The following is a 21,608-nucleotide window of genomic DNA, read 5'->3' as shown; positions in this document are numbered from 1 at the left end:
GAATTAACATTCCCCTCGCCTCGATCCCAGGATTGGTTTCCCATCTGTTGGCTTTATTGTGTATGCATAAGCCCTTATAACTGCCCATGACGCTATGAGGCATGCAGTCTTATCTCTAGTTAGGAGAGGAGACAGATAAGGTTCCAGGAAACTAGATAAGCCATTTCTTAAGTACCTGGGACACCAGGAATGAGTTCTGCTTTGTCTGTTCATGGTCTTTTCTTGGCAAGAGGAGGTCTTAATAAATGCTAGAAATCAGTGAGAGGAAGTGTTGTGGGGAAATGATGGTGATTGGTAAGGTTCAACTTTATCCTCAGGGATTAGTTAGAACATGGAGAGAAGCAACAGAGAATTGACAATTCCACCTCATCTCCCCAACATAACTTTCTTTGCAGACATCTAGTAAGAGCTGGGAAGAAGGTTCTCATGGCCTTGCTTGCTCTCCAAAACCCACTACCCTCTGTGCTTAGGTGAGCTCACAGATGTCTGTGGCTTCCGAAACCATAGAGAAGCTGATACCATCAGCACTTGAAACAACATTTTTTATTCTTCTCTCTTTCTGGGCATTCCTTTCCTTCTATCTTATCAGTCAATAATCACACTTTCACACAGAGTCTTAAAAAAATGAAAATACTTGGAATCTTCTAACTCTTCTTTTCTCCTGGAAACATCCCGTGTATCAGCAAGACCTTTTTGCTCCAGGGCCCGGGTCCTGGTCCTCCAGGGTCCACCCGCCTCTCTCTGCACTGTCCCTATTTGTCAGAGCCATGCCTCTTACCTGGAGGGTCTGGCCCACATTAGCAATATATTTCCATAGAGCAGTGAGAGTATCCTCACAAGCTGACAGACCTCCATTTCTCAATGCACATCTATCAGACAGACAGAAAAAAATCCTTAGGAAGTTGTCCCTGCTCTGGCCCATGCTTCCCTCGCTGACTTCAGCTTACATCGTACTTTCTCTTTGACCACTGGACTGCCACATCGCTGTTTTCTTTCTGTTCCTTGATGATATGATGATGATTTCTGTCTTGAGTGTTTTCTTTTCTAACTTAACGTACTGTTGGCCTTGTATCACCTTCACGTAGCTTTTGGCATTCTTAGGTCTCAGCTCATATGTTAAATCTTTAATTAAACCTTTCTTAACAACTCAGGCGAGAGTCCTAACCATTGTACTATACCACCACCCCCAGCAGTGTTCTGTAGAACATTCACCTTCTGTGCCCTTTGATCTTTTGCCTTTATTGGAAATTAGAGTCTTTCCTTTACATATAGAAAATATGTTATGGAATGATACTGAGTTTATACAGTAAGTTGTGGGACAAAAAAATTGATTAAAGATATGAAAAAATAGTGAATCTATATTAAGTTCAACAATATTTAAAGAAATTAAGATAAAGAATATTCTAAGGACTATTGTTCTTTCTTATATTAGCTATGTTTTCCACCTTGCCACAGTATTTAAAACGTATCAAAAGTTGTTAGAGATTTACATTTCAGATGGTTAAAGACAGGTGGTAGAAAGATTGCTGTTGAGTGTGTCTTTTTCTTTTCACAGCCTAAGTGGAAGACACTGTAAAGAAATTTGTCACTTAAGAAAGACAGTATGGCTTAGGACATTCACTGGAGTTAATTGACTGCAAACTTGATTTCCTTAGGTTCACAGAAAGATTTAGAACATCGTGCCTAAATAGATAAAGTGTTGTGAGGGAACTACTTTTCTTCCTGACTGATTTTTTTTTCTTAAATGAATACATGTCTAATTTCATAATGTTCTTAGAGAAGAAGGCTTGCCTCATTTACTTTCTGCAAAGTTGGAGAGAAGTGACAAAAAACCTGGTTATATGCGAGTGTTGCCTGTTATGAGTGGAGAGACCCCTGCTCAGGTTGTTGACTCTCTTCCCTAAGAGTCTGCCTCTGTGGAGGAAAGGGCGGACAGGTCAGTTTTCATCCATGGGCCTGGAGTCTCCACAGCAGTGTCCACAAAACAATGTCATTTTAAGACATTCGGAATTGCTGAGAATAAAGATAGGTGCTGTGAGGATACTGTGTGTTCAAGAAAGATTGTGAGCTGAATGAATCTCATGATGAGCACGAGGCAAAGGGAACAGCAAGCACACTTACTGTCTGTGTAGGATTCTAAAACTTCTCTCGTTGCTTATTTTATTTTCTCATGCAAAAGATACAGAATCTAAAACATGACTGAATGGTAGTATCTCAATTGCAATATTAATTCCTAGTTTAATTACTTTGTGCAGAAATAATTTGATATGGTAAAGCTCTTCAATTTTTTTAAAAAACTTGAAGCCATAGAAGCAAAGTGTGCATTTTATAAATGTCAAAGCAAATTCTGTTTTTCCAGTGAATTCCTTTAGAATGTGTCATTGACCTCCTGAAACTGCTCTTTGAACAATCATTGATCAGGAAAACAGTTGCAATTTCCAGGGAAAAGAGAATGATTATTTCCCGAGGAAGACCATTCTACATATATACTCATCTATTAACCCTTTGAGTAGTATGAATGTTCATGTACATCTTAGTGCCTCCTGACCATCCAGAGTACGATCGATTTATTTTAAAATTGTATAAAACAACATTAAAAAAAGGCAAGTGTATGTTCTTCGTGTTTCCATAAGTTGGTTATGAAAACAAACATGATTTTAAGTTAATAAAACTGTAACTGTAACTAATTTCATTTTTTGAAAACTCACTCCTGGGGGTCAGTAAGCATAAAAATAACTCACTACTCAAAGGGTTAAGCATTAGTTTATAAGCAATTAATCCTGCCATCAGTAGAAAGGTTGTTGAATGCTAAATGAACCAACCAGATACTTCTTAAGAATATTCTTACTCACATATAATTATATTTGTATATCATAGATTTATATGTGCATATTATCCTCTGTGACATTGATATAAGTTCACTCAGCAATCTTTTAGAAAAGGAAAATTATTCAATTGATTGTAAGTAGAGATCAAGTGAAAATGCTACCATTATCTCAAAGTATTTTCTGATGATAAATATGATATTTTAATATTACATTTTTACAATGTTGGATTCAAGTAAGTGATTATGTAAACACAAGAGTCACTGTTGCTATGAAAATAATTCTCATGTCTTATAATATGAAGTGAGATGTTAAGATCAATGTTCCCTTTTGTTTTTAATGGCTAATTAAATATGGACCATTTCAGAAAAAAAAATATAGAATAAAGGTTCATTTGTGCCTTACTTGTTTTCCAGAAACTGTTGACTAGAGACTGAATATTTGTGATTAGTTTTGGTGCGTGGCAGGAAGTAGAAATATAGTCCTGTGGAAACATGTTAAATGAATATAAATGAGCTTAAATTGCCGATATTTTTTTGGTATCACTTTACATTTTTCTACTGCAAAGACATATAAATAAAGTGTTCATCTATTAATTTCTTGATAGTGAAAAAGAAATCCCTTGCTAAATCAAACGAGAATTGGTATTAAACAGATTTTCAATAGTGTTTAAAGCTAATACTTTATTGGCTTTGCACTTGACTTTTAAAGCTGACTCAGATAAGTTCAAATTCAAGCAGAAATAAATTGCAGAGCAAGACCTCACAACATAGAAAGCGCTTCAGGACTGAAATTAGTACCTTTGTATGACCATTGTTTCCTTTGCTCAGGGCTCTAACTGCACTTGGATGATTTGCTTGGGAAGTGTCTAGTGTCTTCAAGCTATTTGTCAGCCTGGAGGTCAAGCATAAATACAATGGGTGCATGGGGTAGAAGCAACCATTCTGGGTATCAGCAGACTTCCATTAATGAGCTCTTCACTACTCAATTCAATCATATCCTTCATCCTCTTGCTTAAAATTTTTCATTTGTGTCTTCAGCATTCAGGACAATATAAATGATAATATAAATGCCTTGGTGTTGTTTATAAAGTAATATACAATTTGTCCCTGCTATTCCCTGGCCTCATCTCCCTTATTTGTCTGACACTAAAAGTTATACTGTAGCCATTCTGCACATAGCAATGATTTCCACAGCTGAGATTTTTTTTGTGTGTGTGGCAGAGACAGAGACAGAGACAGAGAGAGGGACAGACAGACAGGAAAGGAGAGAGATGAGATGCATCAATTCTTCATTGTGGCACCTTAGTTGTTCAGTGATTGCTTTCTCATATGTGCCTTGAACGGGGGGTTACAGCAGACTGAGTGACCCCTTGCTCGAGCCAGCGACCTTGGGCTCAAGCTGGTGAGCCTTGCTCAAACCAGATGAGCCCATGCTCAAGCCAGCAACCTTAGGTTTTTGAACCCAAGTCCTCTGCATATCAGTCCGATGCTCTATCTACTGTGCCACTGTCTGGTCAGGCCCACAGCTGAGCTTTTTATACAAAGTTCTGCTTTATCTACTTTGCAACCAGTAGGAGTTACTGGTTCATGACTTGAGTTTGAAGCTTTTCCTATTTAATACCTTTTTTTAAAAGTAACTTTATGGTTAGGGCCCTGGCCGGTTGGCTCAGCGGTAGAGCATCGGCCTAGCGTGCGGAGGACCCGGGTTCGATTCCCGGCCAGGGCACACAGGAGAAGCGCCCATTTGCTTCTCCACCCCTCCGCCGCGCTTTCCCTTCTGTCTCTCTCTTCCCCTCCCGCAGCCAAGGCTCCATTGGAGCAAAGATGGCCCCGGCGCTGGGGATGGCTCTGTGGCCTCTGCCTCAGGCGCTAGAGTGGCTCTGGTCGCAACATGGCGACGCCCAGGATGGGCAGAGCATCGCCCCCTGGTGGGCAGAGCGTCGCCCCTGATGGGCGTGCCGGGTGGATCCCGGTCGGGCGCATGCGGGAGTCTGTCTGTCTCTCCCTGTTTCCAGCTTCAGAAAAAAAAAAAAAAAAGTAACTTTATGGTTAGGAATAAAACGGGCAAGTAAAGAGGAAAGGAGAATAGATATTGTGCTTTTGTTGTTGGTTTATTTTGAAAGTTAAACTATCCCAGAAGTGAGGTGGGAGGGAATATGGTCCTGAGACACATTGACCTTATTCTACTACTTTATTACGGGAATAAAGCAAGTATTTCTGTAGTTGGGATTTCAGATATCACAGTAGGACCTCAGAAAGTCAGCATCATGTACTCCCAATATAAAGTCTGTAAAAGTTACATGAAGAATCATTCATATGTACGGGAAGGTTATGAGCATGCATGTGTGTAAACAGGGCACACTGATAGACCCATACGTGCACACACACTCCACAGGTACACATACACATATATCTATATCTAATCTATATCTAATCTATATCTAGAAATACACTCTTATTTAATGATCACTGCAATCTTGCCTCTTCTATCACATCTCATTAAGTGACATAGTTCCTCAGTGATCCATCCTAACCCCTTTCATTCCATCTTATATTTTTCTCCCAGGAATATATAATATATTTTAGCTATATTTTATGAAACTTCATAAATATTTCAGGATGGCATGCTATATATACGTGTCCATACACGTTGAAACCAAGGTATGGCTCATAAGCCTTGAAAGAGTCTAATTAGGAGCCCATTACCGGATTGTCACCAGCTCCAAGCATCAGTGCCTGTGTCAGAATCCTTACAAGTTAACATAAGGAAAATTAGAAATATTTTCAAGACATGCAGTTGGCAAGAAAGTGTTGTTTGGTTATTTCTGCTCTTGCATAATTAGGTTATGAGAATATGGTGAGCACAGCCGCCTAACCCTTCAGGGATGCGGTGCCTTAGGTCTGGAGATCTGAGGATTCGGTCCTTGGATTCCACAAAATCATTAGCTGAAACTGCCCTTCGTACATTTTTCATGTTTTTCTTGTAAAAATGAACCTTTTGTTCAATGCTTTTGTTGTCATGCACAGAAAGAGAACAGGAACCCTTTGATCTTACAGAACAGGAATTAATCAACGTTTCATGAGGCAGAATTTGGTCTGAGAGCTGCTCTCATTGGACGTGGGTCAGGCTGAACCCTCAGCTTCCTCCGTATGTTACAGGTTACAGAGGGACTGTGAAAAGAACCTGAGAACTGTGACCAAATTGCCTTAGGCCAGTTACTATGACTTCAATTACATCCTTTATAGCTTCCAACTGTTTCTGTGACATTTCCTGTTAGATGCCTCAAACTGAATATGTCCAAAAGCTAATTCATGCTCTTTCTTCCTTAAATTGTTCATGTCTGAAAAATATCAGCCCCTGTTGTTGTTGCTTTTTTTTTGGAAGGGGGAAATGGAACCATTTTTAATACCTGTTCTGTCAAGCAAGCCCAGTCAACAAATCGCATGTATTTCACCTCCCAAATCTCTTGCACATCCACCCACTTCTGTCCCCCTCAATCTCTACCTCACTCACCTACGCTGTTGTAATATCTGTACAGCCCCCGGTGTCACAGCTGGTTTACCGGGTTCACTCAGGCTTCATTCCAAGCCATTCCCGTCATGGTAACCAGAGCGACCCTTGTGAAACATAGATACTAAGTGGTACCACTGGCCTCCTGTTCAGGGTCACCTGTGTGCCTTGGGATGTACACAAGCTGTTTAATATGCTCTGCATTTCCTGCACCATTGGAATCCTCACCTCAGACTGTGGGCTTTTCCTCTGCTCAGGAGTCCCGCTGTTGTTCTGACTTCCTCCACCAGGCCAACTTGCCTGCTCCCTACAAAGCTGTATCCTCCTTTTCTACTGAGTAAAGTCTGACTTATCCTTTCCCTGTTAAATTAAACATTATTCAGTGAAGCCCGACCCACCTGAGTCCATCATTATAGGAAATTATAGCACTAGGAGCATGTCTTTGTCCAGTTACATGTATTTACATGAGTCACCGTGTAAATTTAAAAAAAAAAAAAAAAAAAAAAAAGGGAAGCAGTCTTGTGGGTTTCTTATACCATTGCTTCCCAGTGCCTGGTACTGTTCCTGCCTGACATAGGTGACTAAATAAATGCAAAACTTTTTAAAATGTCAATAATCTACCACAGAGCAAAAGTTAAATGACAAGTACTTTTTTTATCTGTGCTTCAGGAGAGAAAGGTCCTAACAGTTCCCCAAGAAGCAAAAAATAGTAAATTTAAAAATATATATCTTTTTAATTAATAGGAATATTAGGTGATTAAGTTCCACGTTGTCTTTATTTACTGTCTTATTCATGTTGTTTTGGTTTAAAAACATGAAAATAATTATAATCATTTCTGTTGGTGATACGGGTCCCCCATTTTTCTCAAGTATGGTTTGATTGCTTACGATTGGCATTTCTTCAAGCAAGAACTTTAAGAAGAACGTGATTGTAATTTTACTTGTTCCTTGACTTCACTGTGGGATTACCTTTGATCGTAATGATTTTGTCTCCTTATTTTGATAATTTTTTTTATCGTACTGCCTTCTTTGTCTACTCTCCCCACCCCCCAATTCACAGTGAAAAATACATTTTACATTGAGACGCAGTAGACGTTTCTCAGTAAACAATTGTGGTAAACACTGTATGATGAGAGCTTTGTTCTTGTCCACCACGAACAACAGCAACAACAAAACGTCTGCCTCCATGGGCATGGATCACAATAGTCATGCCCATAGGCTGATGAGTCTGAGAAATTTACCAAGACTGTTCACCAGATATTTTTATTTTGTCTCAAACCAATTAACAGTGCAAGGAGCTGAAAGGTAATGACCTAATTTAATGTTATTTTGTTAAAAGAAATTTATTCTACAGGATTGGCAAGGGATAATGTGGAGTTCCTTAAATTGAAGAATTTGATGAGAGAAAGAATACCCACCACTCTGTTAGTGTAGTTTTAGTTAATTTCTATCTCGTGCCCTGGTAATTTTTATTTTAACTAGGTGAGTAAAAGAATAAAAAGAAGTGGATTTTAAAATCTATAAATTAAGATGTTAGTTCTTCTAAATGGAGGACCAGTTTGTTAAAATGAGACTCAAGAAATGAGTTTCACTTTGTATTGGTCCTTTTAGTCCTAAGGATAATTAGAAATTAAATGATTGGTACTGTGGCTCTATATATTTAGTGCAAAAGGTACCATAATCTTTAAATTGTGGTTACCGTTTAATGCATGTGTTAGCATAGTTTCTTTAACTAAAATTATCTTTCGTGAGATTTAACAGTATTCCAGTTAACAACAAAAGTAGAATTACATTTTTTTTTAATGAGAGATAATTTGGAGTCTTCCTTTCCATATGGCATGCTCAAATGGTGATCCACATTTTAAGTAATTGCAGTGCTTATAAAAAAAATTTGTTCTGTTCTCTTTGTTTCTCTGTGAGTAAGGAGAGGAAGCTTCTTCTATGCACATCCAATGCTCAGTATGGCTGCTGGGGGCCTGTATTTATAAACTGTACTTTGTAAAAGTGCTCAAAGTTCAGATTTGTAGAAAGTCAGTAAAGACCAAAGAATGATGAATGAGGTATAATGATTCTTGTGGATCTATGGATGGGATAGCATGTCATTCCAAAATGCATATTTATGGGTTTAAATGGAGATTAAGGGTAGAGATAGAACATTTTTAAAATGTGGCATTTTAAAATTATATCTTTTTACCTCCATTAAAAAAATAAAACTTCAGGGAATGACAGTTTTGCTATTACATTTATTCAGGTAACAGTTAATCTAGGGCAGTACAATCTAGGGCAGGGACAAAGGTAAAATGTTATCCACATCATTTAATGATTAAGCTAAACTGTGATTCTAACGTACTCAGACAAAGCACACAGTATGAGCTAATGTTCTCATAATTCAGTTCATAAAACCCTAATTCTCTGAGATACTCTATCCAAACTAAGAATCTTGGCAAATCTGTTTGGTTAATCATATAAAAATTCCACTCTGAGAGTTGCAATAAACATTAACTCATTAAAAAGATCTGAAAAGTCTTTGCTAAATAAAACATGCTTAACCCAGAGTTGTTAAACGTATTTGACTACATAGCCTTGCAGTCTGGTGAACGTCTCTGACAAACTGGCTTTTTAAGAAACATGTATTGAGATATAGAACTATAGACCAAGATCCCTTTAGAAAGATGGATATAAAAATCCTATTGCAGTAAGTTGCCAACTAAAATCAAAAGTGCATTTTCATGAAAAAACCAAGTGAATGCCAAACAAGCAAAAGAATGCTTACTAAATAGTAATTACCTCAGAGGCAGATAGGAGTGGGTTGGTATTAATAACTTCTCATTTATATATTTATTATTTGTCTTGTAATAATTGCATATTACTATTCTTTTTTAAGAATTTAAAATATTAGAACTGTAAAAAAATTTCCACCAAGTAGCATTTTCCCAAGGAGTGTAAGAATGGCTTATGATAGGTATATGTAGATTAATAAAATACATTATTGCAGTGAATTGTATGTGCATCCCCTATGGGAATGCTAGATTCAGCATATCCAAGAATGAAATAATTCTTACCCCTCTCCACCAGCAAAATTTTCCTAACATTCCTGGCCGTAAGTCATTATTATTTGTTGCCTTTATCCCCTGATATCTATAGGTTATCTTGGAAGATCAACAAAGATTGGTTGAAAACCAAATAAAACATTATACCTCTCGTGAGCTATATTTGTTTCAAATGTTTCTAGCTAAATAGTTCATCTCTTATCCTTACTGATTGTATGAGACCATATGTGTAAAATAATATAAAAACAAAAAAGAGTCCATTGGGATTCCCTCCCCCCCAATTGTTACTATGTTAACATTTAAATCCTAAACTATTACCATATAATGATATACTTGGCAGGTACTTAGGTCAATGATCTACATAAATGATAAATATATGCATATAGGATATATACACACACAGTCTTTTTATATCATCAAAATGGAAGTTTATTCAAGCAATCTTGGTGATAAGTAGCTCTATTTGAAACAAGTCACTGGCCTGCTATTGACATTTTGGCCCAGATATAGAGCTTAATCTTTTTTTTATTTTCCTTACTGCCTTATCAAGAATTAGTTGTGAGTTTCCGTAAATGACGACAGTGAACCCTCCAAAGGTCAACTAATATCAGCATGACTGGTCTTGTAAACAGTTAAAGATTATGAGTTTACATTTCAAATTGCCTAACTCTTCATTCTGGAGTCCTCTGCGCTTTCCTGTACTTCTCTGCTTCCCTAACAGTTGAGAGTTACACGCTTGAGAAGAGATTAGACAAGATTACAGCTACTCTTTAATCCATGGGTCATTTTCTGCTGCTAGTAGCTAGTAGTAAATTCATAGCGAAGAGGAACAGACACATCATTTCCTCATTCCCTCTCCTCCACAGTCCCTGAGTCAGTGGGTCAAGTTGAAAACCAAGGCTTTGCAATATTTTTGTGTGCAGATATTCAATGCTTATCTTTGACTCATTTTTGTGCTCCTGTCTTTTATGTAGGGGGCAATCATTTCAATAACAAAGTAACTACTGAATTCATTGAGTGTTATTGTGTGAAATACCCATTTCACTGATCATTAGCATAATAACCAGATGAAGACAGGACATTAATACTCATTTAATTTTCAGATGTGGAGCCAAAAGTTTAAAAAGCTTAAGAAATTTATCTGAGTTAGTATTAATGAAATTATAAATTAATGCTGGATTATTAATTGATGATACTATTATTATTGGTAAGATTACAAAGGCAAAATCTTTTGCTTTACGTGTAGAGTTCATGATCACATGCAAATATGCATCTCCAACAAAGAGCACAATGCTTGCCAATAATCAACCATCAGGAAATATATTTGTCTGAATTAATATGTCTTACTTTTATGAGAAGAGGTTACCCATTTTCCATTTTGAATTATTTATGTCAGATTTTTAGCACCAATTGGTTTTATACAAAACATTTTCCCCCTGAAATTTATAGATATTTTTTATAATAGAGGGATTATAAGATAATTATATTTACTTGCTACTTTTCATTTCAAAGTCAATCATCACAAGTGAATCTGAGTAACATTTATGCCTCTTAATAAAATATTAAATAGAACATGGTGTGGTATTAGTGTTTTTTTTTCTATCTTAAATTATAGTACGTTATTTAATTTCAAATGTTTAGGCAGGGAATATAAGATAATCAACAAAAGTATTGTTACAATTAGATATCCATTAAAATCAAGCACTTTAAGTAAGCTTTTAAAAATATTACAGCTCAGTCATAAAAAACAGCATTCAATTTCTTTAGTATAAAATTTAAAGATAATAGGATATTTACTAATATCCAACAGCTATGATTCTTTATTTTTAAGTTCTACATAAATAAATAATTCTGCTACTTTCAATTCAGGATATAATTTAAATAGTTTAACTTAGTGTTTGAAAAAATACATTTCTTCTAAGACAAGACAAAATAGAATATTTCAATTTGATTGTGATGTATTTGAGCACATTCTTGGATTTAGGTTATCAGAAAATCTGTGCTCATCATTAAAATCACTTCTGGGTACGGACACAAAATAATAATTAGCTGTAAATCATAAATTATGGCCAGGGAGAAGCAGTTTTCATTTAGCAATGACTCCAAGGACATCTGTGGATGAAGTAAGATAGGAATCTATATTAAAATGGATTATAATCACAGAATAGTTTCATATCCTTATAGGACAAATTGTAGAATTTGCCATTCTAGAAAAAATACCTAATAGATTAGTGAAAAAATGTTTATGCATCATGCAAATCAAAGATATTTCAGTGCTAAAATCATTTTAGCCTCAAGAATTATATAATGAAGCAGCCATGAACTATGAATCTACTTATCCTGAAGAACTACTCTACTTCAAAATAGTACTCGATATAATTAGCATAGAAAATAACACTTATAAAATTATGTTTTCCTGAGGAAAATAATATACAGTATATGATACCAACTATTAAATTGGCTTTTGCACACACAATGAGATGAGAAAATAATGCTCCCAGTTTCAAAGTTTTCATGTTGATGTGCATTTGTGTCTTTAGCATTTGTGGGATCCAGCATCTGGAACGAATCGGAAAGAAGCTGAATCTCTTCGACTCACTTTATTTCTGCATTGTGACCTTTTCGACTGTAGGCTTCGGGGATGTCACTCCCGAAACCTGGTCCTCTAAGCTTTTCGTTGTCGCTATGATCTGTGTTGCCCTGGTGGTCCTGCCCATACAGGTAAACACAGCCATGATAAATGTTATAGAGATGTGCAAAGTCTTAGCAAATCAAGTCTTCCATGGTTAACCAAAAAAGTGTGATGGTTTATTAATCTAATAGAATAACACATGCTATTATTATATGTCAATTAATTAAAGTTGTCTCAGAAGGGCTTTTTACATAATATTAGAAACTGAGGGTATCTTTCCCCCTTAAATTCACAACTGATAACTCACATCTCATTTCAATTCTTCAAAATGTTTCTTTTAAAGATAGGAAATTAATCTATATTGATAACAAGATCACAGGATCATCTAGTTTTTAATCATAGAATGATAGATACAGGAAACAAAGTTGTGTAGTGTTGATTTCTCTTGAATTTTGAAATCATCTACAAGCCCAATATAATGAATAAAAATTGATGACATATATTAGTCAACTAAAATAAAATCTGAAGATGATATAACTGTTATGCAATATTTTGAGAAGCGGGTAGGTGCTTGCAAAGGGACAGAGATGTAAAGATATAAGATAAATAAATACCATCTCTTTCTCTTTCCTGCATTGAGTTTTGGGTGTCATTGCATAGGTGAGTTGGAAACTGGAAATGGCCAGTACAAGTCAAACATGCACATTCCACTACAAACTTTGACCATAGTGTTTGTGAAGAAACGTTGTGTACCTATAAAATGATCTCCCCACTCCTGTCCAATCAAGCGTGCCTTCCTTCCCAACATCCCTCTCCAATATCCTGCATTTTTGGTACGTGTAGCTAGACCATGGTTGTCTGTGTTGTTGTGTTATGGGCATGTGATTGCATCACGTATGGGGTGAACTTGAAGGAAGAAGGAGGGAGAAATACCAATGAGACTTTCTCTTTGACATGTCATAGCTGCAGATTCTAGTGGACATAAAGCAGAGGCACAGACCTCTTACTGCACTGTTGGGACAGAGCAGGAAAATCATATTAATATGTTTCCTTAGAGACCTGAAGCCTCGGGGAGGCATGGGTGACCTCTGCAGTGGCCATATGGGAACTCTGTTCTTGAAGGAAACACTGATAATTTGGATCTTGATGAGTTCTATCTAAGGAATTAAAGACACCTAATAAACAAGGGATGGATTGCTTTGATTTTTATTGTCCTGTCCGGTGTTTTTTCTTTTCTATGTGCAAAAAAATGCATCCCAGTTTGAACAGTTGGCCTATTTGTGGATGGAGAGACAAAAGTCGGGTGGGAACTATAGTCGACACAGAGCTCAAACCGAAAAGCATGTTGTCCTGTGTGTCAGCTCGCTGAAGATTGACTTACTGATGGACTTTTTAAATGAATTCTATGCGCACCCGAGACTACAGGTACATTTACATTGTATTATGCACTGTCCTGGGACCTACCTCCTAACGTATTGTCAAAGTCAATGAACTGATGGTGTATCTTGCCTTCCGGAGGGCTCTTCTTATACATTTAAATTTAGAAAGTGTAAATGAGGAACTCCAAATATAACCAGGAGCACAGGGAAAAAATGCTGAAGAGAATACTTAGTATTTTAGTTTTCTTCTGTAGCTACACTAAATGATGGAAGTATGTTAATGTGACAAAGAAAGGTTTTCTATGAATTAACATGATTGATTTTTCTCTCCGTTGTACGGTGCATAAATGATATTTTTATGAAACAGTGAAATTGAACATAAAAATATAATAAAACAATGAACAAATCATTTCAATGTCACCTGCCCCCTTGAACCTGTCAATTTCATCAAGTATTGCTGATGGGAACATGGCAGGCTGGAAGTTCTATTTTCCTTTTTTGTTCCCTGGAACTCAACTGGGTCCTATTTATAGTAGCAGTAAATGACCAAAAATTGGACAATCACCAGTTGAGTTAAGAATATGAATTTGGAAAAATTTCTTCCTTTTGTCTGTGCAGATAAAATGGTCAGATATTTTTTATACTTGCCACAGTACAGGGCCAAGGTAAAGTTAGGTCATTTTTGCTGCTTAAAGCACTTAGTTTAGTCCAAGCAGTGAAGAACAACTCGAATGTCTTATTTTTCTTCAATAAATTTGTGTCAAAAGGTTGCACAAGCCTGACCTGTGGTGGCGCAGTGGATAAAGCGTCAACCTGGAAACACTGAGGTTGCTGGTTCAAAACCCTGGGCTTGCCTGGTCAAGGCACATATGGGAGTTGATGCTTCCTGCTCCTCCCCCCTTCTCTCTCTCTCTCTCTCTCTCTCTCTCTCTCTCTCTCTCCTCTCTATAATGAATAAATAAAATCTAAAAACAAAAAAACAAAACAAAAAAAAAAAGGTTGCACAATTCTGAGATCAAAACAGTACTAAGTATATCTAATTACCTCTCCTCCAATAAAAGGATTTTTTTCATGAGTCCTTCGGAGAACTTTTTAAATACAATTTTTATATCTAAATTTTTTTATGTATAAATGATACCTAAGTCATACAATGCATTCTTTTGTTTTTCTCTACATTAATTTGATTTTTTTGGAAAAACTCCATATTTATTTGTTTTTTTTTTTATTTTCCTATTAAATAATTTCAGGTTTGCTTATTATAACATATAAAGAAAATCTATTTGGGGAATAGTTCTGATCCCTGGTAATTTATTGATATTATCCGAATATCAATATGGAGAATTCTTAAAACCCTAAAAATATTTTACTAGTTATATTTAAAGTGATCAAGTAATTACTCTTTACCAGAGTTTTGTAATCCCCACCAGTCAGTTGTTTTAAGCCATTTTGTCAGAAATAGTGCTTTTACATTTTCTCCAAAGGACCATTATCTTCAAATATTTTGATCTCAAACCTGTTAATTGCTTTGTCAGTATTATCTATATTTATATAAATCCTTACCCATTCAGATATCAGATATTTTTCTATGTTATCAGTTCATTATATTACCAAATGATATATATCACCATCACAGTTTTTATTCTAAAAGTAAATATTTAAAGGATGCACGGGTACTTCAGCATGTTGGCCTGACATGCTATGTATAGTTTAGAATCAGTTTAAGATGAAAAACTTCAGAGCCTGGAAATGAGCATTCATCACCTCCTCTTCCTGGTTCTAATAAGACTGAAAAAGATCAGGAACCCTGTATTGATTTGTGAGATTTCTACATCCCCGTTATGCTGATTCTAGTCTTCTTGTGTTACTTGATATGTGTCCAGTTTTGAAATGCAAACTTGTATTTATCAGCAAGAGTTCAAGTTGAGCTTGCCACCTTTCAGGACGGCCTTAGACATTCTGTGTGCCTGTGTGGTACCAAATGGAGTATCACTGTTTCCACCCCATTGTCCTCTTGCATCCGGGCAGGATTATTACGTGGTGATTTTATGTCCTACTGAAATGGATGTGCAAGTTCGAAGGGTGCTGCAGATCCCCATGTGGTCACAGAGAGTCATCTACCTTCAAGGTTCAGCCCTCAAAGATCAGGACCTGCTGAGAGCAAAGTAGGTGCCCTCTCTCATCATCTTCCATCTGGCGGTGACTGACAATCATTTCTGTCCTCCAGGTTTTAGTCGTGTTCGGTGTTGCAAGCTGAGGTTAAGTATTTTTGAATAGAGAGTCTTGCCTTAGCCCCAGTGCTGGTCAAGTGGAAAGGTTAGAAATGTAAAATGAGTGTATATGCTCTCATTTCTCAGTGCAAAAGTGGCCAGTAGACTACGTTCACACAACATGATGAGTATGGCCCAGTCAAATTATCTCAGGTTGTCAGAGATGAGCTGAGTTACCCAGACTTACCCTTGGACTCGTCCCCAGATCCCTGAATACTGTTTTTATCCCACAAGTAAAAATCTTGGGCTAAATATTATATAAAATACCTGTTTGAGTCTGAGTTTAAATGTTAAAGAGTTTGTTTCATGTGCTGGGTAGAGTATGACTGTGAAGAAGACTGAGAGGGGGGAAATGCTTCCCCTGAAATGTGGTGTTGGAGGAGAGTTCTGTGGAGACCCTGGACCACCAGGAAGATGAACGTTTGGGTCCCAGAGCAAATTTAGTCTGAAACATCGCTGGAGGCAAAAATAACAGAACTGAAGCTATCCTACTCTGGGCATGTCATGGGAAGGCAGGATGCTTTGGGAAAGACAATAGTGTTGGGGAAAACAAGGTAGCAGGAAGAGAGGAAGACCAAATATGAGATGGACTGGCACAAAAGAAACCGAAAGTGTGAGTCCATAGCCATAGGACAGAGCAGAGCTATGAGGACAGGACACTGTGGACATCAACTAATCCAGAGGGCTGCCAGCAGTCAGAACCAACTGCATGGCATGTCTCCCTTTCTCTCTCTCTCTCTCTCTCTCTCTCTCTCTCTCTCTCACTCTCTTACACATGTGCACATCCACAGATACACACACGGCAGATAAGACTTGTGTCGCCTGGTGTCAGAAAGCGAGAGACAAAAGAGTCCCTGGGGGTCTGAGGGAATCAGAAAGCTGACAGGTGTTACTCAGGCACTGTGTTCTTGTTGTGCCTGTGTCATCCATCCTGTACAAAGGTGACATGGTCTTGAACATCTGTCCATGTCACAGAGGCTATCTCACCCAAGCAGAGAGAGGGCGTGGTTGGGCAGATCATGGGTACCAGGGAGTCAGGGCATCTACTGGCCAACAGCCATAGTTTCAGAAGCAGAGGTCGCTTTGCTGGATGTTTTCTGTTGCTTTTTAAAGTTTTATATATATCTTCACATTTACCTTGAGTGGTCAGGATGTATAACAAAACCACTTTTTACCACAGGCTAACGGATATGAGCAAGCGTTAAGTTCCAACGCCATCTTACCAACATTATAACAAAATGACATTGAATGAGACAATGTTTTCCAAGGACTTACTGTTTGAGAAAAAAATATATACTCATTACAGAGAATAAAATATGAGTTGCTTTTACTTCTGTTGTTATCAACTATTGAGTTCTAGAGCTAGTTCAGTCATTATTTGATTCACAAATATAAATATGATCTTGAAACCCTATTTTGTTTTAAGTTCAAGGATACTCAGGGCTTACATTTCGTTTGTGTGCATTGGGCTAAACATTGAAATTCTACTTTCCAGACAACACGTGGGTGTTTCAGCCCACGATTTCATTTGTTTGTTTTTCTATGTTCAGGATGGATGATGCTGAGGCCTGTTTTATTCTGAGCAGCCGCTGTGAAGTGGACAGGACATCCTCTGTAAGTTTCTAACATCTCTGCTAGTAATTTTTTCTTCTCTGACAGCATTAAATACTGATGACATGAAAATTTTACTAAAAAGAAGTGAGTATCTCGGAACTGTCATTGCCGTAATATAAGCTTAGCTGGGTCATTGACAACATCAACGAAAGTGTTTTTGAAGTAGTTTGTTCTAACTAACACTTGGGCTTTTTGTGGATCAGAATGAAATGAAGCACATATACATGCACTAGACCACTTTTTTTTTATGTGTGTATTACATGTACCTTACACTATGCAATTTTTGTTAAAATGGTCTCGATTTCCTCAACTTAAAAACAAGTCAAGTCGGGCAGGCAGGCTGCGTTAGAATCAGTTGGAAAGTTTCTAAGAAACAGGCATTCGTGAAAACTCTCTTCAGAATGTATGGGGTGGGGATCGAAATCTGCATATTTTAAAAATGTCCCCAGCTGGCTCTGAAGCACATTCTAACTCCGGTAACCTGGTAACCTGTGGCTCATGAGACCTTTATGATGCATTTTTTTTAGGCCTAAATGTCTCTAAATATATAATTAAATTAAATGGTAATTTACCAAATTATAACTTCTATTGTAACAATGCATTTTATAATTTTTAAGAAGTGCTTTATTATTTTATGTTGAATGGGTACTGTTAACTCACGTTTGCATAACAGTGAGTTCATCTCTAGCCATACCTGCAGCCTACAGACAAATGTATACTTTGGTGACTTAAGTAGTAACTGGAAAAAAGGCCAAATATGGCTGGGTTTTTCAGGACATCTAATAGGCACCCCTTTTATGTTAATTGAAGACTGTGAGTGCTCGATGTGGGAAGGTCCTCTGCTGTTCTCAATCCACCTGAATTCTTACTCCTATCTTATGTTTCTATAATTATTTAACTTATGTAATTGTCAATTTTGTGTCCCTCAGGTGGTAATTTTGTTTTAAAATACTTATAGTCCTCTAGTTTCTAAAATATTTTTGAGTTACAAAGTAAGCATTAAGGAATGAATCCTACTGTACTATCTCTCAGAGCACCCTTTCCAGTGTGAATTTGGGAACAGGGAACACACACACATGCCACCACACCTGACACTCTACTAAACTGACAGGAAATGAATGAAAAGATTTCATGCCTAAGGACAAAGGAGATGGCAGAGAAGAAAATGCTAACAAGTTTTGGAATCTAGAAAGCAGATTGAATGATAAATGGCTTCTCAGACAGAAGGAAATTAAAGTTTTTAAGTTGAGAGAGGAAACAAACCAGAAAAGAAACCTCAAAAGTCTCAGGAAATAGAGGCACCAGATGCTTGTGCCGTAGGGTTATATGTAGGGTTACACAGACAAACAGCAATTACAGATCTGTAACATGAGCAATTTGACTCTTTGAATATCTCCACAAACCCGTTGCTGGTCACCCTCCCCATCCTGGGAAAAGAGGTGGAGTCTTTACGAGTTTAATCCAGGAAAACCCTTCATTCAGAACCACAAGTGCCTCTGAGATAGACTGGTTAGAAGAAAGGGAATTAATGAGTAAATTGCCTCACTGAATGTGAGAGCTTCTCCCACACGACTCAGAATCCCAACAGGCAGATACATTTCCAAAAACTGTATTTTACTATTAGAATCATCTTGCAGTATTTTCCTATTTATTTGTACATTTGCTTATTACACCTACTAGTCTACCATATGTTGATTGATTTTGCCATTCACAGGTAAAATTCACACACCTTAATTCATCTAGCTCCCAGTATACATGGTGTTGTGTTCATTGATATAATTCATTGTCTTCTTCTTAGCTCTGAGCATTAGCAACTCCTCATTTGATTGTTCCTCAGAGTTGTCCTTATTCACACCCAAGTTAAAGTGGTTTGTCACCTTAGCCACAGCCTTGCTGATTTTTACAGCCTTGACACTACAGTGTTATGATGGTTACGATGTCACTAGATGGTAGGAATTTTTCAGCTCTATTGCAGTCGTATAGGACCACCATTGTGTCTGTGGTCTGTCATTGACTGAAATGTCGATTTGTAGCACGTGACTGTAGTATATAACCTTTCCAACATTGTTCACGATGTTTTGATTTTTATCATTTCAGGACCACCAAACAATTTTGAGAGCCTGGGCTGTCAAAGATTTTGCTCCAAACTGCCCTTTGTATGTCCAGATATTAAAGCCTGAAAATAAATTCCATATCAAATTTGCTGGTAAGTGTAATCTCAAGTGCGATCCTTTGAATGTTCCCAAACTCCCGTCGTCATGGTGTGACTTGGTGTGCCTCTGAAGTTAGCAGCAACTCATACCCCTGTTTCCACAGAACAGAGGGATTTCCTTTTAATCATCTGTTCGTTATAGGAGAATGTATTCACTTTACAATGTGACAAGATAATGTTTTAGGGGTGAATCTTCACTTTGTTATATAATTTGGTGATTTTAGCAAATGAAATTGCTAGATCAGGGGTCCCCAAACTTTTTACACAGGGGGCCAGTTCACTGTCCCTCAGACCGTTGGAGGGCGGGATTATAAAAAAAACTATGAATAAATCCCTATGCACACTGCACATATCTTATTTTAAAGTAAAAAACCAAAGTGGGAACAAATACAATATTTAAAATAAAGAACAAGTAAATTTAAATCAACAAACTGACCAGTATTTCAATGGGAACTATGCTCCTCTAACTGACCACCAATGAAAGAGGTGCCCCTTCCGGAAGTGCGGTGGGGGCAGGATAAATGGCCTCAGGGGCCTGCATGCGGCCTGCAGGGCATAGTTTGGGGACCTCTGTGCTAGATACTTACTGAGCCTAAGTAGATTAGTGGTGATATTTTGTGCATAATATAGACAAAGGCTTCACTTGTTACATCTATTAATTTATATTTATGTTCACTCATAGATACATAATACCTTACTATAGATTATTTAATACACATATAAATTTGCTATAGAATAAAGTCATATATCAAAATATATCCAAGTATATTTAAATAAATTTAATATGGCAGTAGATTTTTGAAAGAGTTTTTTTCAAGGCATTTTTTTAAAATAAATATTTACGAGATCATACTTTAAACTGTTAGGAATTTAAACAGTAAAATGGTATCCTATTTTTCTCTTCAATGTTTCTTTAGGAACTAATTTTGATTAGGGCAGTAATATGCATTCTTTCCTTTTTTGTTCCTGTATTATTATTTATTAATAATTGTAGTATTTTCTTTTAAAAACCTTTTTTATTGAACTTATTGGGGTGACATTGGTTAATAAAATTATATAGGTTTCAAGTGTACAATTCTATAAACATCGTCTGTATATTATATTGCGTGTTCACCACCCAAAATCAGATCTTCATCCCTGACCATATTTTAGAAATTTCATTTAGAAAATTAAATTTAGCAGGGTGAGATTGATCAATAAGAGTACATCATACCCACCACCATCTGTCCGCCTTTCCTGCTTCTCCTCCCACCTCCCCGTTTCTCTCTGGTAGTTACCATACTGTTGTCTATGAATTGTTTTGTTTTGTTTTGCCTAATTTTTTTCAACTTTTCACCCAGTCCCTTAACCCCCTTCCTTCTGACAGCTGTCAATCTGTTTTCTGTATATGTGAGTCTGAACCTTTATGAGTATTATATTTCACCTGAATATTCTAAAGCTTAAAAGTCATTCACATGTAAATCTCATTAACTATGTGTTAGCAAAATGTATTTCCTTCCAAAGAGCTGTTCCCATATCTTACACTGCTTACTTATATAATATTTAAGTGAAAAATCACCAACACTTTCAAAGGCTAATAAGAAAACTATGAAATTATTGCTATTTAATTTGCTCTTTTATATTTTTAGCTTTGCAAATATTGGCATATTTTTCCCTAAAAATGTGTACCATGCAGCTGACAGCAATGGCTGTCAACTTTGGCTGCATTTTAGTATCTTTTTAGAAGATTATTTTTTTAATTACTAATTTAGGAGATTCTGACTTAAAAGATTCTAGTTGCTGCCAAACTTTCTTTAAACCTGTTTTCTAAACTAAGAATTAAAAAATGATAGTGACTTCTTTGTAGAAGGTTTTATGAAATTAAAGTATTCCATCTATTATTACCTGTTACACATGTAATTATCATTCAGGGAATGCCATCTTTTCTTTTAATCTAAAAGAACTTTGTAACTAAGCTGCCTTATTATTATTATTATTATTTGGCTAAGGGAATATTTTTGCAAATCATTCATCATACTGATAATGACTTGCTATGATAAGATTTTTTAGGAAGGAAGTAATGACATAGCACAAGGCTAAGCTCTAAAACTATAAATTTAAATCTGAATACCTCCAC

The 21,608-nt window shown here is 36.7% G+C and overlaps 1 protein-coding gene across 5 annotated transcripts in view; it reads left to right on the top strand.

The window, feature by feature from the left end:
- Positions 1 to 21,608, top strand: part of KCNT2 (potassium sodium-activated channel subfamily T member 2) — a 200,633-nt gene that overhangs the window by 107,403 nt on the left and 71,622 nt on the right. For all 5 annotated transcript variants that reach the window (XM_066238370.1, XM_066238389.1, XM_066238380.1 and 2 more), the window contains exons 9-13: positions 11,929 to 12,109; positions 13,281 to 13,445; positions 15,425 to 15,561; positions 17,217 to 17,280; positions 19,378 to 19,486. In XM_066238370.1, the coding sequence (XP_066094467.1) occupies positions 11,929 to 12,109; positions 13,281 to 13,445; positions 15,425 to 15,561; positions 17,217 to 17,280; positions 19,378 to 19,486 (656 nt within the window). The remainder of the gene's footprint in view (positions 1 to 11,928; positions 12,110 to 13,280; positions 13,446 to 15,424; positions 15,562 to 17,216; positions 17,281 to 19,377; positions 19,487 to 21,608) is intronic.

Source organism: Saccopteryx bilineata, chromosome 1 (assembly GCF_036850765.1).
Source record: "Saccopteryx bilineata isolate mSacBil1 chromosome 1, mSacBil1_pri_phased_curated, whole genome shotgun sequence".
Lineage (NCBI taxonomy): Eukaryota > Metazoa > Chordata > Mammalia > Chiroptera > Emballonuridae > Saccopteryx > Saccopteryx bilineata.
Note: the sequence above shows the minus strand (reverse complement) of the source record. Positions and strands in the feature narration are given on the sequence as shown.